Source organism: Plasmodium fragile (assembly GCF_000956335.1).
Source record: "Plasmodium fragile strain nilgiri unplaced genomic scaffold supercont1.7, whole genome shotgun sequence".
In the NCBI taxonomy this organism is placed as follows: domain Eukaryota; phylum Apicomplexa; class Aconoidasida; order Haemosporida; family Plasmodiidae; genus Plasmodium; species Plasmodium fragile.
Window position 1 is genome coordinate 144,486 of NW_012192587.1, and position 14,271 is coordinate 158,756.

Genomic DNA, 14,271 nt, shown 5'->3' on the forward strand with positions numbered 1-14,271 from the left:
AAAAAAAAAAAAAAAAAAAAAAAAAAAAAGCTAACTGACGTCCAAACGTTTTTGCTCCTGACTTTTGCAAAAAATGAACGCTGAAAGGGCTGAAGCGAACTCGAGGCTTCTGGAGCTTTCGAAGAGGAACCTGGAAAATGTAGGATCTCCGTTGTGTGTCTCCCCTTTCGCTAGTACACGCGCAGACATATGTTTCCATCCGTATGCGCTCATTCCCCGTACACACACATTACATGGATGCGTGTCTGTCTTTCCCCCCTTTGGCAGAAAACGCAGAAGGAGCTGGAACAGAAACAGAAGCAGGAGTACGAATACATGGGTTGAGCTGTCTAGCTCCCTTCCCCTTAATGAAACACACACAACCATTACACCTATACATGATTGTGCACGTGCACATGCTTTGCTTAGCTGTCTCGTGCAGTTCAACAACTGTGCTGAATGATGTTTGCCCATGTATGCCCAAATGAGCACACTTCACTCGTAACGACTCGAATACATCGCATTTTTCATTCATTGTGATAGGGAACAGCAGGAGCAGAGGAGGATCATCATGAAGTCCCTGCTAACCCCGGATGCACACGCACGATGTAAAGAAAAAGGAGTGTTCTTTTAAGAGTGCTGGGCTGGAAAAGAGAGGCAACATCGGAAAGACTAACGCCTGCGACAAGTGTAACACAATGAGCAAAAGTATAATGCAATTTTGACTCAGCCGAACCGCTCACCACTTTTACTTTTTAGTGTCAAGGATAGCCATTGTGAAGGAAGAGAAGGCCAGGCGAATCGAGGACATAATCATAAGGGTAACAACAAAAGGGGGAGGAAAAAAAAAAAAAAAAAAGTGATGCACACAAAAAAGGGGACATGAAAGGAGTTAATTTAAGAGGACGTGTATAATGGCTCTTTCGCCAGCCTTGTAAAAAAACGGGGTCTTTTCCAACCTCTTCTTCTCATCGTATCGCATTAATTTAAAAAAAAAAAAAATGCCAACGACCAACGTTGCAATGAGATGGTGAAGTAATCACATGTGCACATGCCCCATATGTTCCTACCATTTGTTTTTCCCCTCTCTTTCAGAATAGCCAAATGGGTCTGCTTCACAGAAAAATCGATGACGAGCAGCTAATTAAAATTATCGAGGTTTGTTTGCGCGCAATTGGGTGTAAAGCATGGATGTGTTGTAGATCTGCTTGCTTGCTTTTTCTGTTCGCGTGTTCCGCTTTTTTGCCGTGCGCACATGCACACCGTTGTAGCGTCTCATTTGTTTTTCTTCATTTTTTGTTTGTTCCGCTGTTTTATTTGTTTCATTTTTTTCCCGACATCACTCATTCCCCTGCAGCAAGTGAGCGAAAAGATTTACAAAAAGGAACCAGTTATAGAAGTAAGTCAGCGTAGAAAGTTCGAATGAGTGTGTATATGTGTATGCAAAGCTGGGCAGGAAAAAAAAAAAAAAAAAAAAAAAAAACTCCCCTCCACGTCAAGTCATTTTCCATCTTTGCTGATGTTTCCCATGGTCAGAGCCCCACCCACGCGTACATGCGTGCATATTTCGTTGCTCAAAAGAAAAAAGTGACATACATAATTCTTTCTGTGCAGATAAGACGAAGGAAACAGTTTGATGACGATGATGACTTCAACGAAGAGGACTACACGTAAACGCACGCAGTTGCAACGTGGATAATTTTTTTTTATATGATGTGCAGAATAAATTCAAGCTTCGTTGCTGCCCGTGGCTTGGTTGTATGAAAAAAGAAGGGGAAAAGGCCGAACGGTTAAAATGACTTTTATCAAGTTTTTTTTTTCCCCCCCCCCCTACTTTTTTTAATTTTTGTCAGTATATGTTAGTTTATCTCAAGCATATTATTCTTTCCATTCCCCTCTATTTCATTTTTTTCTTTTTCTTTCGTTTTTTTTTTTTTTTTTTTTTGCGATTTCGGGCCCTCTGCGTTTTGTGTTGTCCCCACACGCTTTTGCACATTTTACGCACAACTTTTTTATCCCCACCCCCCGAAAATTAACAACCAAGCATTTTAATTAATATGTTGGTCCTGTTCTACCTCGCGTTGTAAAGAGTATGTGTCTCGAGAGGATTGTCTACTGCCCTTTTTTAGCGGCCTGTCTGGGTAGACATTGCCTCTTTGCCTGATTTAGCCAAAGTGAGATGACGCCAAGAAAAGGCACATCGCAAGGCTTTCCTTTTTCTGTCCTGGTCCCCCTTTCCGCCACCCCCCCTGTGGACGCTTAAATAGGGTCATTTTGGACGGGGAAAAAAATATTACCCCATTTGTGGATGCACAAAAAAATATGTGGCACCATCTCAGGTTGCAACGCTCTCACCCCAAGTCATACGATTTGCTTCCCTCGTCCGAGTCCTCCCTATTAACCAAACATCAATCCTTGCGTGCTTCCGCTTGTCTTCCGCCCCCCCACCATGAAGGGCAGAGCTCACATTTGGTTTGCCCTCCTGTTGGCTTGCCTACCCCCGCGTTTTAAAAATTTAGACAAGGACGTTCCTTCCCCGGTATGTAGAACGGACGACGTGTACACGGGTGATGCCTTTTACCCTTTCAAGAAAAAAAAATACATCCTCTATGATGTGAACATAGGAGAAGGCTTCAATGTATGTTTTGACCATGGGGTGAGGGATTTGGGCGGAATTTTGGCAGCGATTGGTAGAAGTGGGTGACTCGCTCAGAAAGGGAGATCCCCCAGAGGTTTTGCGCCGTGCCCCGCGTGGTGGACGCATTTCATGTTAATGCTACGTAATGAGTAGTCCACTTTTGCTCATGTTTACACCGCTTCGCCCACCCACTCGCAGCTGCAGAAGGAAGTACTGTACCGGGTCGCGCTGGCCGTGTACTACCTCAACCAGGCGGAGCGGACACAAGTGCATTATCTTGTGTTACCTCCCTGGTGCTACGTCACCCATTGGGGAAGGGAGAAAAAGGACAAGAAAATGAAGTGGGGCGTTTTCTTCAATCTTAAGGCTCTACAAAATGTGATCCCCGTGATGGAATACACTGAATATGAGGATCAGTTTGGGCCACACGCGGACTACATCCTTTCGTATCGACATGTCATTGGAGATTGGTCAAAAGGGGTGGAAAAAAAAAGCTTCCAACTTGTGGACATGGATAAATGTCAAGTGAAAAATTACAAATTGAAAAAAAATTCATGTAAAAATTGTGACCATAAATATTCAGTTGTATATTCAGGAAATTGCACAAACGTGAAAGGAAAAAAAGCAGAGTGTTTAGAATTTTTTTTTATAACTAGCTATTTTGTAAGTTCTACGCTTTCAGACATATTTCACTACGACACGGATTCTGTCTTAATTAAAAATGGCAACAACATCCTGGTGGCTTTCGTGAACGAATTGATGGAAGCCAATTTGGAGGATGTTCTTCCATACAGTGAATATTTAATAAATGAGGGAAACCAGTTTGTTGAGAAAATTTTCAAGTCGAGTAATAATTACATAAGTTGCCATCTGAGGTATACAGACTTTAAGAAAATCTCCACATATGACGTGTCTCCTGTAGGCATTTCTCTTTTAAAATTGCTTTACATTATGTTTATGCGAAAGAGCAACATCATTTTTGTATCAACTGATGAGAAAAAACAAGTTAGAAAAGTGATAGCTAGCCAATTTCCTCAATTTCAACATTTTTTTTTTTTTTACGAAAATGAAAAGTTGCACACAGGACAGGTTGCTATCGTTGACCAATGGATTTGCACACGTTCAGAAACATTTGTGGGGAATATTTTTTCCAGATTCAGCATGCACATAAAATGGGAGAGATCTTTAATTGGTAAGGGTGGGCCGGATCACAATTTGGATCTCTGCGGTTACAGCATTAACACCGATCAGGGGTTGCGTAAGAAGTACAGCGATATTCAAGAGGCCCACCTGGATGAGGAGGCCTTGGAGAAGATACGCCCCTTGTACATACGCCTTTCGGAAAAAGATAGGAACTACCTCAGGACCATTTGCTACGACTCTACGTATCACTACCCCCAGAATGTGAGCATCTACCGGAGGGGGTACGTGCCCGACCCATGAATGTGGTTTGCAGAGCGGCGGGAAAGAGAGCGCTTAACATAGTTGGTTTTATCGGCAAAAAGGGGGGCAGCTCATGTGCGCTAAAATAGTTGTGGGACAAAACGCGCCTGCCCACCCCCCCTTGAGGGACGTCTAATAAAGCCGCTGTCTCCCCCAGGGGGACTTTTCACCCGGGGGTTCACTCGTCCTGCGGCGTATACGCTTCGCGTCTGCGTCGTGCAATCGCTAATACGCAATGTCGAGTGCCTCCCCGTCGCCCGATCAATGGTTCCAATTAACTCATGCTGAAATACTTAATGCACTCGGAGACATCATACTCCCGGTGGGAATCCTTGTTACCAAAAAAGGAATCTACCTCTTGACATTTTCGAAAGTTCATATCGTGCGATTTGTTCCTGTGGAGGTTGTTAGCAACATCGTTCGAACCTCCACCTGGGTTATTCACCAGGACATGGTAATCTTGAGAGGCGTCTGGGGATACGCCTTTCCACCTTGCCTGGTCAGGTGCTTTCTTGTCCAACAGGGCGACTCCTTTGGTCCCTTCATGGCCCATCCTGTTGGTGCCTTTTCTGTTCAGTACTATCTGTACAATGTGGGGAAAAATGCAATTTTCATAAATCTCATTCATGACATGCTCGCAGTAGTAAATGGACTCGTATTTGCAATTCTTGTAAATCTGATTGAGGAAGACGTGAATGATATTTAATTTGGACAGGAAGAGAGCATACAGGAAAAAAAAAAAATTGAACAAAAATATGAACAGGATGTAATATATCCCTTTATAATTTCGCAAATTTAAAATGTGCATTTTGGCTAGCTCGTAAGGTGGTACCAAAGGAACAGCATTGTTGTAGTAATACACGGAGAAAAGGATATAAAAATTTATAAGTAAATTTACACACAAATTAATTACATACGGAATGAAGAAAAAAAAGTACTTGATGTAATTTATTTTATCGCTGCATTTCTGAATCATTAATGAATGGATGTAGTTGTGATTATACTTCATGTAGTTGCTTATGTTGTAAATGTTTGAATAAATCGAGTTTCCAAAAATGTTGAAAATATTCTTGCTGTCCATGTGCACACAGTGGTAATTGGCCATATCTCCCCCGGGAAAAACATTCAACTCTTCGTATAGGTCATCGTTATTTATAATTACGGAGACACTACGTTTTGTGGTGCCCAGCGCGGCGTCTTTATCTGTATACGTATTGCTCTCCCATGACTGGTTATCAGAGGCGTGTTTGTTTGGCGCCCCCCTGGGTTTCTTCCCCCTTTCCGCCTTTGCCACCTTTGCGGCCTTGGCCGCCTGCCCCGCGTTCTCCCTCCGGTGCCCAACTTCCATGCAGACCTCGCCACATTTGGTTGGTGTGCCGATTGTTCCCCTGTTCGTGTCGCTGTCCCTACTTATGTACTTGAAGATGTTTGTAAATTTGTTAAAAACTTCATCAGCGTGGAGTAGCACCATGTGGTCAAATTTTTTGTCCAAGTGACTAAACATCTTTTTACAACCCTCAATGAGAGTTTCTGTGTTCCTATATATTTCTTTGTTTTTCTCTCGTATATATACATTGTACAGCATTTGCAGGATGATCAGGCACATGACATCCACATGGTGAAGGAACATTTTGTATGTAAAAAAAATAATATATAAATTTAGCAGGCAATACGCCAAAACGGAAAAAGTTGAAAAAACGTGGAAGTGAATTTCACACGGGTGATAATGTGTGTTGAACCCCCAGGGAAGTCTAAGCACTGTCTGCAGGCGAAATAGGAGACATATACTTAGCAGTAAAAAGAGAATATACACAAGGTACAAAATGTACGTTTTTTTTTCCCCAATTGGGTGTAAAAACCAGGTCCCTTTTGGCACTTCCTTTTCATACTTCACTATACATTTCAAGTTTTTATATATTTCGTAAAAGTGTATATAATTTGAGAAGGGCGAATTGTCGAATAGGTTCATTTTCATGTTGTGCAGTTCCCTCAGCAGGAGCTCTTTCCTATCCTTGTGGCTGTCTCTGTGCTCCGTACCGTCCAGGGGGTCGCACCCGGCTCTCTCCGTGCAGATTAGCTCCACGCTCCTCTGCCTATTCGACGCCTCCATGGCTCGGCTCTCTCGGGGTTGGAGGCAACAAAGGAATAATAAGCTAATAAGCGGAAAAGCGCATAGGCAACAAAAGGGGACAGCGCAAGCGTGTCAAAAATAAAATAAAGCCAAGCCAAGCCCAACAACAATGACAGGAAAAAAAAAAAAAAAAAAAAAAGAACAAAATTAGACAATCATCAGTATGAACAGCAGAGCGCAATCCCTAAGTGAACAAAAAATTTAACCATTTAGAGAAACCCTAAAGACAATGTGTGCAGCTAAAAATAGGCCGTATGCTTTTTTTTTTTTTTTTTTTTTTTTGCAACATGATGAGGACGTACAAAAGGATGGCAGGAAAAAACCTCGTACATGCAATTCTGTACAACTGCGCCCAGGAGAACAACCGTGTGACACATTTTCCGCAGTGGCACTTTCTCCATAAGATGGAACAATTGAGAAGAGAGAACACCAACAATGTTACATTTCTGTACTCATTTATTTTATCACCTGGTGGTGCACACACATTTGTTCATTTTCTTCTTCCTTGAAGAAATTTACAACGGACAGGGAGGGGGGGGGCAAAAATACCCCATTTACGAGGGTTAACCTGAAATCCAGGTGCGCACATTACAGTGACTCCGATGGCCTTTTCTATTACCGCTTTAGTTTGAAAATGTGCACAAAAAAAAAAAAAAAAAAAGGACTAATACGTAAGAAAATAGGAGAACGCGAAATGGTCGTTAAGTGTTACCCTTCGAGTAAGGCGGCAAACCGGGTGGTACGTCGGAAGGTGTCCATATAATATATACATATATATGTGCAATTCTATTTGTTTCATTAGGCCACTCCCATTTTTTTGCACCATTCCATGGTTCACTTGCCATAAGTTTACCCCTCTACCGTTGTTTCACATTGCTGTATGTACATGTAAAGAGCCTGCTTTTTTCTTTTTCCCTTTTTTCCCCACCTGTACTGCTAGCTCAGTCATGCAACTACGGCAGTGCTAAAAACATGGCGCGCCATGTGCGCAATATGCTTTAAGGGGGACATATGAGAACAAATGAGGCATACTCGCACACGAATAGAAACGCGAAAAAAAAAAAAAAAAAAAAAAAACAGAATAAACATGGGCATGCTTGCATATTCAAAGGATTACAGCACAATGAAGTAAAATTGTATCCAAGTGATGTTTACTGTGATGTCCCACTAAGGGGGGATGAACAAAACAAAAAAAAAAAGAAAGTAAAATTAAATACGTTTTGAATATGCAATTTTTTTTTTTTTACAAATTTTTTTGCATACCATAATACACATATGAACGTTCATCCATATGGACATAACCTTGCAAATTGAATCAGCCACTTGGCGAGAGTGTAAATTTTCAGTTTCACACCTTTCCTCGTGTGAGTACTTTGCGCAGGCTTACGTACATGTGTAAGTGGGGCCAGGCGCTGTGGGCAAATAGCTAGCCAGCTACGTCGCTGCCTAGCTGATAGTCATCAAGTGAGTATTTTCCAACGGAACACTTCCCAAGGTAGCACATTCGAACTGGGCCCATCGCCCCTTCCCCGTCCCTGCTGAGTAACATGCCCAAGCTATCATATTTGATACGAAAATGCAAAGGCAAGGATGGAGATAAAATCAGCGGGCACGAGGAATTGGACATATTCAGCATCCTGAACGAAGATAGCTGTTATTCATCGGACCAGGTGGACACAGATGATAGTCACGTGAAAGAGGCAGGGGAGGATGCCATTTTGTCGGAGACGCAAAAAAATAAAAACCGGCAGGGGAGTAACTCCAGTGAGACCAATGGGAGCAGTACTAACAAATTATCACGCAATCCTGGCGGCAACTCAAAGGAGGGGTGTAAAAGTGGAAAGCACGACACGTCGAAGGAAGAAGTAAGTAAAATCTCGGGGGAGCAAAATCTGGGCAATATTATTCTCTCCAAAAGGGCACACATATTCCACAGCCTCAAAATATTATCGCCCAGTGGGGAAGACAAAGGTGAAAATGGGGACGGAGAGGCGGACGCCAAGGGTAAAAGCGACGCAACGATTCAACTGAGAGAAGGGATTCAAGACAATGATGGTAATCGCCCCCCAGAAGAATGTGCAAAACAAAATAACAAACTCAGCAACCCCCTGAAGAACACATACAAACATTTCACGCTGTATGAAAATAAAGTAAAAAAAATGGAAAAAAAAAAAAAAAAAAAAAAAAGAAAAGTGTGATATATTATTTGCTAAATGTAGGTTATTGTCATATATTGAGCCTCTACAACAACATCCATACGTGTCGGAATTGTACAACGACATTTTGGAAAGCATTAACCATTTGAACAATTTAAATGTGAGAGAGGCGTACCATCACTTGAGAGATGTGTATGTGAAAAAGTACGCCACAGAGGGAGAATTGAAAAAAAAAAAATTTTTCGAAAATCTTTTTGTTAGCGAAATATTATATAGATACAAAATGATGAACAAAATTGAACTCATATTTAATTTGAACGTTAAAGACACATGGGATGATTGTTTAAATTTTTCTGTCATTTCGAAAAAGGTTTACAAAAATTTTATTTTTGATTATCTCATTGATCTCGTGGACGTGAATGGGATGTTGTGTTTTTCCAAATACACCAACTGGCCAAGTGGAATCAGTGACGACATTTCATCTCCCCTCATGGTGCAGACCTCCGAGGAGTTTTTGAGCGACGCGGAAGGAGCCAAAGACGCCAGACACGCGGCGCGGGCGGGGAGGTCCCTCGAGAAATGCCCTGCGAATACCCTATCAGGGGGAAGCGACGGAGAAGACGAAGAAGAAGAAGAAGAAGAAGAAGAAAAATACACCCGCTGCGAAAAAAGCTTCTCCAACAGCCGCGACAACCGCCATGAGAGCCGTCGCGCTAGGCGCGCGCGCAAGCGGAAGAGCAAAAGAAAAAAAGCACCGGCCAAGTGCATAGAGAACAAGTACATCGATTACGGACACTTCCATCTGGCCTATGATGACGACGACGATAACGCAGTCTTCTATTACGTCACGAGAAAGGAGTTTAACTCTTTCAAGCGGATATATTCTAGGAAACTGGGCGTGGGGCTTCTGAGGGAGGAGGGGCAGGAGGAGAAGCATGATGAAGAAGACCAGGGGAGGACTCCCAGTGGGGAGGAGACAAGCTCGGACCAGTTCCAGACAGCTGAAGAGAGTGAGGAGGATAGTGGAAAGGAGAGCGACTCAAGGAGCGAACCGTCGAGCCAAGCGAGGCGCAGAGCAAAGCGGCAATCTGCAAGCAAAGAGAAAATGAATAAGGCTTCGCATGAACGTATGAGGAAACGTGAGGACTTTAACGTGGAGTCCACGCATAGCAGGATTGAAGAAAGAGAAAGAAGTGACCTGAACACGTTCATATATTTTTACGTGAATTTGCTGATACCCTCCAATTTTGTGTACGTCATTGCCACCATGATTGAGAGTAACCTGTTCAAATCGTGGATTCCCTTCTACTCCTTCCCCTTCAAGTAGGTCACGCATTTTTTGGGGGGAGCTCATTCGGCTGCCTAGCTAATTTAACGAGTAGTTTTTTTGGCGTGTAACTCACTTCCTCGTGGAAGAATTCCCTCCCCCCGTGTGGCCATTTTGTCATCGTGTAGCAGTGCGCTCTTTTTTTTTTCCCATATATGGTGCATTCCCTATTATTTAATTGCCGCCCCCACGTGTAGATTTGGAATAAGCGACTGCAAAACTTTGAAGCAACGAGGAATGCTAGACAAAATTGTTTACACAAAAATTGCCATGCCGTGGTTAATCAAGGACAGGTAGGAAATGCCCCCGCCCCTCCAGCGCGCTGACAAATTTTGCAGAGTGATCAAACATTCCACCGTTACGCTATACTTTTTGCTATGATACGCTTTGAGGCGCTATTCCGCTCCCTTTATATTTTTTTTCGAACAAACGCTAACTCTTCTTGCCACCCCACACAGGTTCTTACTGGTTGACGTATGGATATGCGAAGACTTCAAATTTTCGAAAGGCCTCTTTTTATATGCCTCCAATTTTGCCAAGAATTCTGAAAATATGGTATTTCGAAATGTGTGCAAAGTGGAGCGGCTAAAAAAAAAAAAAAAAAAAAAAAAAAAAAAAAAATGACGCAACAGTATGTACACCTTCCTCTCCCCCTTCTTACGCCTCCCCTTTTTTTTCAGACGAACCTCGTTGTGGACACGGACAACTGCATGGAAATTGATATGGCGATCCACGCGTTTATTGCCCCTAGAACTTTCGACGAGACCGTCGTGAAGTGCTACATCGAAATATCACCCAACATGAATGTGAACGAGTTTTTTATTTCGTTCTTAACAAAGTAAGCAACGGTGAACTTTATTGGCGGTGGACGAAACTCCCCCGAGCCAAGGCATGTCAACACCGCTTTACTCCCGCTTCCCCCAACTCAACATCATATCGCTTCTCATCACACACTGCAGGGTTTTCATCAAGAGCTGTATATCGCACTTCGTCAACGCGTGTAAAAGTTTCCAGTTCAACGACGTGTACAACAATGAGATGCGCAAGAGCCGCTTATTTTACGATCGCTTGCGGAAGGCAGCAGAGGAGTGTAAAATATATAACACATGACGGAGGGAAGAACTATGTGTGCAGTTTTCAAATGTTGAAGCTTGCAGCTCGTGGAAGGTCTAAACCAACATAAATGGTTAGGATTTATGTCTATCGTTTTGCTAATGGGGATGCCAAATTATATTTGCGCGTGCTATTGCATGGTGGACTTTTTTTTTTTTCCACTCCACGTTTTGTAAAACAATAAAACAGGACCCTTTTAAGGGTGCCCTCTTATGAGTACCCCCGTCGCATGCATTCCAGCGTCGTGTAGATAATTTATCTTCACAGCAGTGCGCTACAAATAAGGATGGTGTAAAGTCCTAGCCGTTTTACGCCCACGTTTTTTTTTTTTTTTTTTTACGTAAATGTTCACATGTAGGCGTGTACGTATGTTATGCATGTATGTATGTTCATACAAGTGCACTGCCGCATCCATTTGTTAATTCACGGTTTCGCGTTCACGTTATGCGATTGTGCGCATAAATTCGCGTAATGGCAATTTTTGCATAAAAGGATGAAGGTTTCTTGTTTCAACGCTTTAAATTTTGTACGCACGCGAGTACTCGTACAAGCACTCGTTATGTAGCATCCAATGCGCATGCACCGCCGACAAGTCAGTTTTAAAAATGAAAAATTGATTAATGCTGACCTGACGTTGCAACGCCCAGGAGGAATAATCCCCACATGGCGTTGAGCGTACCCCGTGTTGGGGAAAACTTATTCATGTGAAAAGGTAAAAAGGGTGAAAAATTTGAAGAAATTTATCTGTGTATATTTCCGCCCCACTCTCCCTCGTACGTTGTTAAGAATGCAGCGGACTACACACAAAATTTGTGTCCCATTTATGAGGAGTATGTACCGTGATTACACACGTCAGCATGTGCCACATTGGGCACAAAGCGTATGAAGACATATGTCGCTACAGACTCACGAACGTTTTGACACCCTGCCTCATGTAAGGGGAAAATATTTTAGCGCATGCCTGTGTAAGATGACGTATTTTGCTCTCAAGGAGCTTTACGTTGCTGACGACACAAAATTTGTGGGTTGCCGCTTTCTGAGGATTGTCGCCCCCCCGACAGGAGAACATGTTTAAGGTGGCCCCGTACGTTCCATACATTTACAAATGCTCAAATGGAAGCAACTTTTTCAAATTTTACAATCAAATAAAGACAAAGGGGTACTCCGATTTACTTAATTTTGCCAAGGGCTTGTACCTTTACTTGTGCAGGAATTGCCACAAAAATGGTGAGACGGAGAAGGGGACAAAATGTAACACAAGTGTAGCTAGCTAAATTTGTAAAAATTATATTTTTTTATTTTTATTTTTTTTTTTTTTTTCCCCCATTTTTTAGATGATCTGTTCATACATTTTTCGAAAAAATTGTTCAGAGACATTCATGGGGAAAATTTCGGGGAGAGGAACAAGAAGGACCTGTGCTTGTTAATGCTGTTGTATATGAAATGTAAAAAAAGGAGTAAATCGTTTGTACTCGGTAAGGACATAATTAAGCACATAAGTTGCGCAATCGAAGAAAATTTAGACAACTTCGATGAAGATGATCTCTCCACCGTTTTGACCTTCTTAAATTGCACAGCGAATAACAAGTTGTACTCACCCCGCGGTATAGTAAAAAATGACGTAAGTGCCAGAATTACAACACAGATTATTCAGCGAAGCGATAATTATTTGCACAATTTCAGGCAGACAAAAAATCTGTGTATATTGTATAGCTATTTATGCAGAGAAAACATAAGCGTCAAATTACACAATAACATTTTGGGACGAATTTTTAGCGGTGTAGATCGCTGTGGGGACACCGATTTGACCAACATTGTATTTAACTTTTACTACATTAACAGCGTTTTTTTTAAAAAATTTTTAAGCAAAATATGCGAACTAGGCAATACTCAGAATGGCGCGTTTTATAGCAGCAACATAGAAAAGATAAACGACAGCAAAACTGAAGCGTGCACGAGTGGGGAGGACACACCGTTGACGAAAAAATGGGGTGAGGAGTTATCCTCTCAGGAGGCACATTCCGTAGGTAGCACTGTTAGCAGTGAAGGGGTTACATGTCATTCGAGCCCCGTTTATAAATGTGACATGCTAGGGCGTACGGCTGGAGACACCCATTTCTCGCGAGAAAAAGCCACCCGTTGTGTGACGTACGGCAACATATTCAATATTTACAACTGCAGTATGTTCCTGCATGGATTCATAAATGATTATAACAACCTTTTTTTAAAAAGGAAAATAGGAAAATTGCTAGACCGATGCAACTTCATAGATAACATTTGGAAAAACTGCAGACTGATGCATGTTTTTTACTACACACTTGAGCATTATATGAACACAGGGGCGAGTCAGGAAATGAATGTGGACAGTGTACAGCGCATCCTAAGAAAGGGATACACTGATGAGGACGCTACCCTTAAAATGAAGGAGGTAAAATTGTACAGTAATATCTTTTGCGCGGATAACATAAAACTGTTGATGTATGTATACCAGGACGGAGTACACTACTACGGACGCTACTTCGACGCTTGCAGGGCGTTCCTAGATAAGTACATACTAAGTTTGCTTCAGGGGGAGGTTTACAAAGATGAATCTACTGGAAATAACACAACGAAAGGAACAACACGAATAAAGCACGAACATATTTACCTACTGCTGAGCGTTTTAAATCAAATGAATGTGCAAAATGAGGCAACATTTGACTTAGTAATGCGAAATTTTAAGCTTAATGGGAAGAGTTACCCCCTTAAGACAAGTCTCCTGATGCTGCAATTTTGCCACTCCCATGGGGGCGATGATGCATACCGTGACATTTATACACACATAGGGAGAACCCTCGATTCGCTGATCAGCTGTGATAATGCCATCTTACCAAATAATTTCGGAGTTTTATTTTTTCCCCCTTTTTTGGTGAAGGAAGGAGTATGCAGAATGTACCTCTCTCTGTTTGTAAAAGGCGCCACATGGTATTTACACAGAAAGGACAAAACACAAACTTATAGGTTAACTGATGAGCTGTTATACTTTGCCTTAAGTTACAACATACTATGTAGAGACACTAATGCACATGAGGAGAATTTTTTAAAATATTTTAAATTAAAAGAATTAAAAAAGATTTATGAATTTATTCACGAATTTGAAAAAATAACAAAAAAAAATTCCTTCAAATTAAAGAGAACGGGTACAAAAAAAAAAAAAAAAATTAACAGATTTTATTTTTACCTTGAAAAGGTACACATGAAGAGTCTTGCGAATTATGTTGAGATATGCCATCGGCAGAGTGGAAGTGCGTGTTTAAATTTTTTGAATTTTTTTGCCGTCTATAAGGGGTGCTCCCATGTGTATGAGGGATACGGCGCGAAGTACCTTCCCCCATCCGTGGCCCCTGCGATCGCGTTGTGCCGCGAGGGGCATGTGTGAGCTGGCACAATGGAACCCTAACCAGCCGCTTCTCTACCGCTTCACCACTGCTTCACCACCGCTTCA

At 42.0% G+C, this 14,271-nt stretch overlaps 5 protein-coding genes across 5 annotated transcripts; 4 read left to right on the forward strand and 1 right to left on the reverse strand.

The window, feature by feature from the left end:
* Positions 1–73: 73 nt before the first annotated feature.
* Positions 74–1,653, forward strand: AK88_00859 (uncharacterized protein; the record flags this gene model as incomplete). Its single annotated transcript, XM_012478503.1, has 7 exons — positions 74–139; positions 268–305; positions 523–587; positions 739–800; positions 1,075–1,137; positions 1,337–1,378; positions 1,594–1,653. 7 exons carry the CDS (start codon positions 74–76, stop codon positions 1,651–1,653), a joined length of 396 nt encoding a protein of 131 aa, XP_012333926.1.
* A 775-nt stretch (positions 1,654–2,428) lies between these two features.
* Positions 2,429–4,060, forward strand: AK88_00860 (uncharacterized protein; the record flags this gene model as incomplete). The annotated part of the gene is made up of 2 exons (XM_012478504.1): positions 2,429–2,617; positions 2,816–4,060. 2 exons carry the CDS (start codon positions 2,429–2,431, stop codon positions 4,058–4,060), a joined length of 1,434 nt encoding a protein of 477 aa, XP_012333927.1.
* Positions 4,061–4,334: 274 nt separating this feature from the next.
* AK88_00861 (uncharacterized protein) lies at positions 4,335–6,170 on the reverse strand (the record flags this gene model as incomplete). The annotated part of the gene is made up of 1 exon (XM_012478505.1): positions 4,335–6,170. The coding sequence occupies one exon, from the start codon at positions 6,168–6,170 to the stop codon at positions 4,335–4,337; it is 1,836 nt and encodes a 611-aa protein (XP_012333928.1).
* A 1,568-nt stretch (positions 6,171–7,738) lies between these two features.
* On the forward strand, positions 7,739–10,784 carry AK88_00862 (uncharacterized protein; the record flags this gene model as incomplete). Its single annotated transcript, XM_012478506.1, has 6 exons — positions 7,739–8,341; positions 8,430–9,670; positions 9,872–9,967; positions 10,133–10,229; positions 10,355–10,512; positions 10,634–10,784. 6 exons carry the CDS (start codon positions 7,739–7,741, stop codon positions 10,782–10,784), a joined length of 2,346 nt encoding a protein of 781 aa, XP_012333929.1.
* Positions 10,785–11,854: 1,070 nt separating this feature from the next.
* On the forward strand, positions 11,855–14,205 carry AK88_00863 (uncharacterized protein; the record flags this gene model as incomplete). The annotated part of the gene is made up of 2 exons (XM_012478507.1): positions 11,855–12,014; positions 12,122–14,205. The coding sequence occupies 2 exons, from the start codon at positions 11,855–11,857 to the stop codon at positions 14,203–14,205; spliced, it is 2,244 nt and encodes a 747-aa protein (XP_012333930.1).
* Positions 14,206–14,271: the final 66 nt, after the last annotated feature.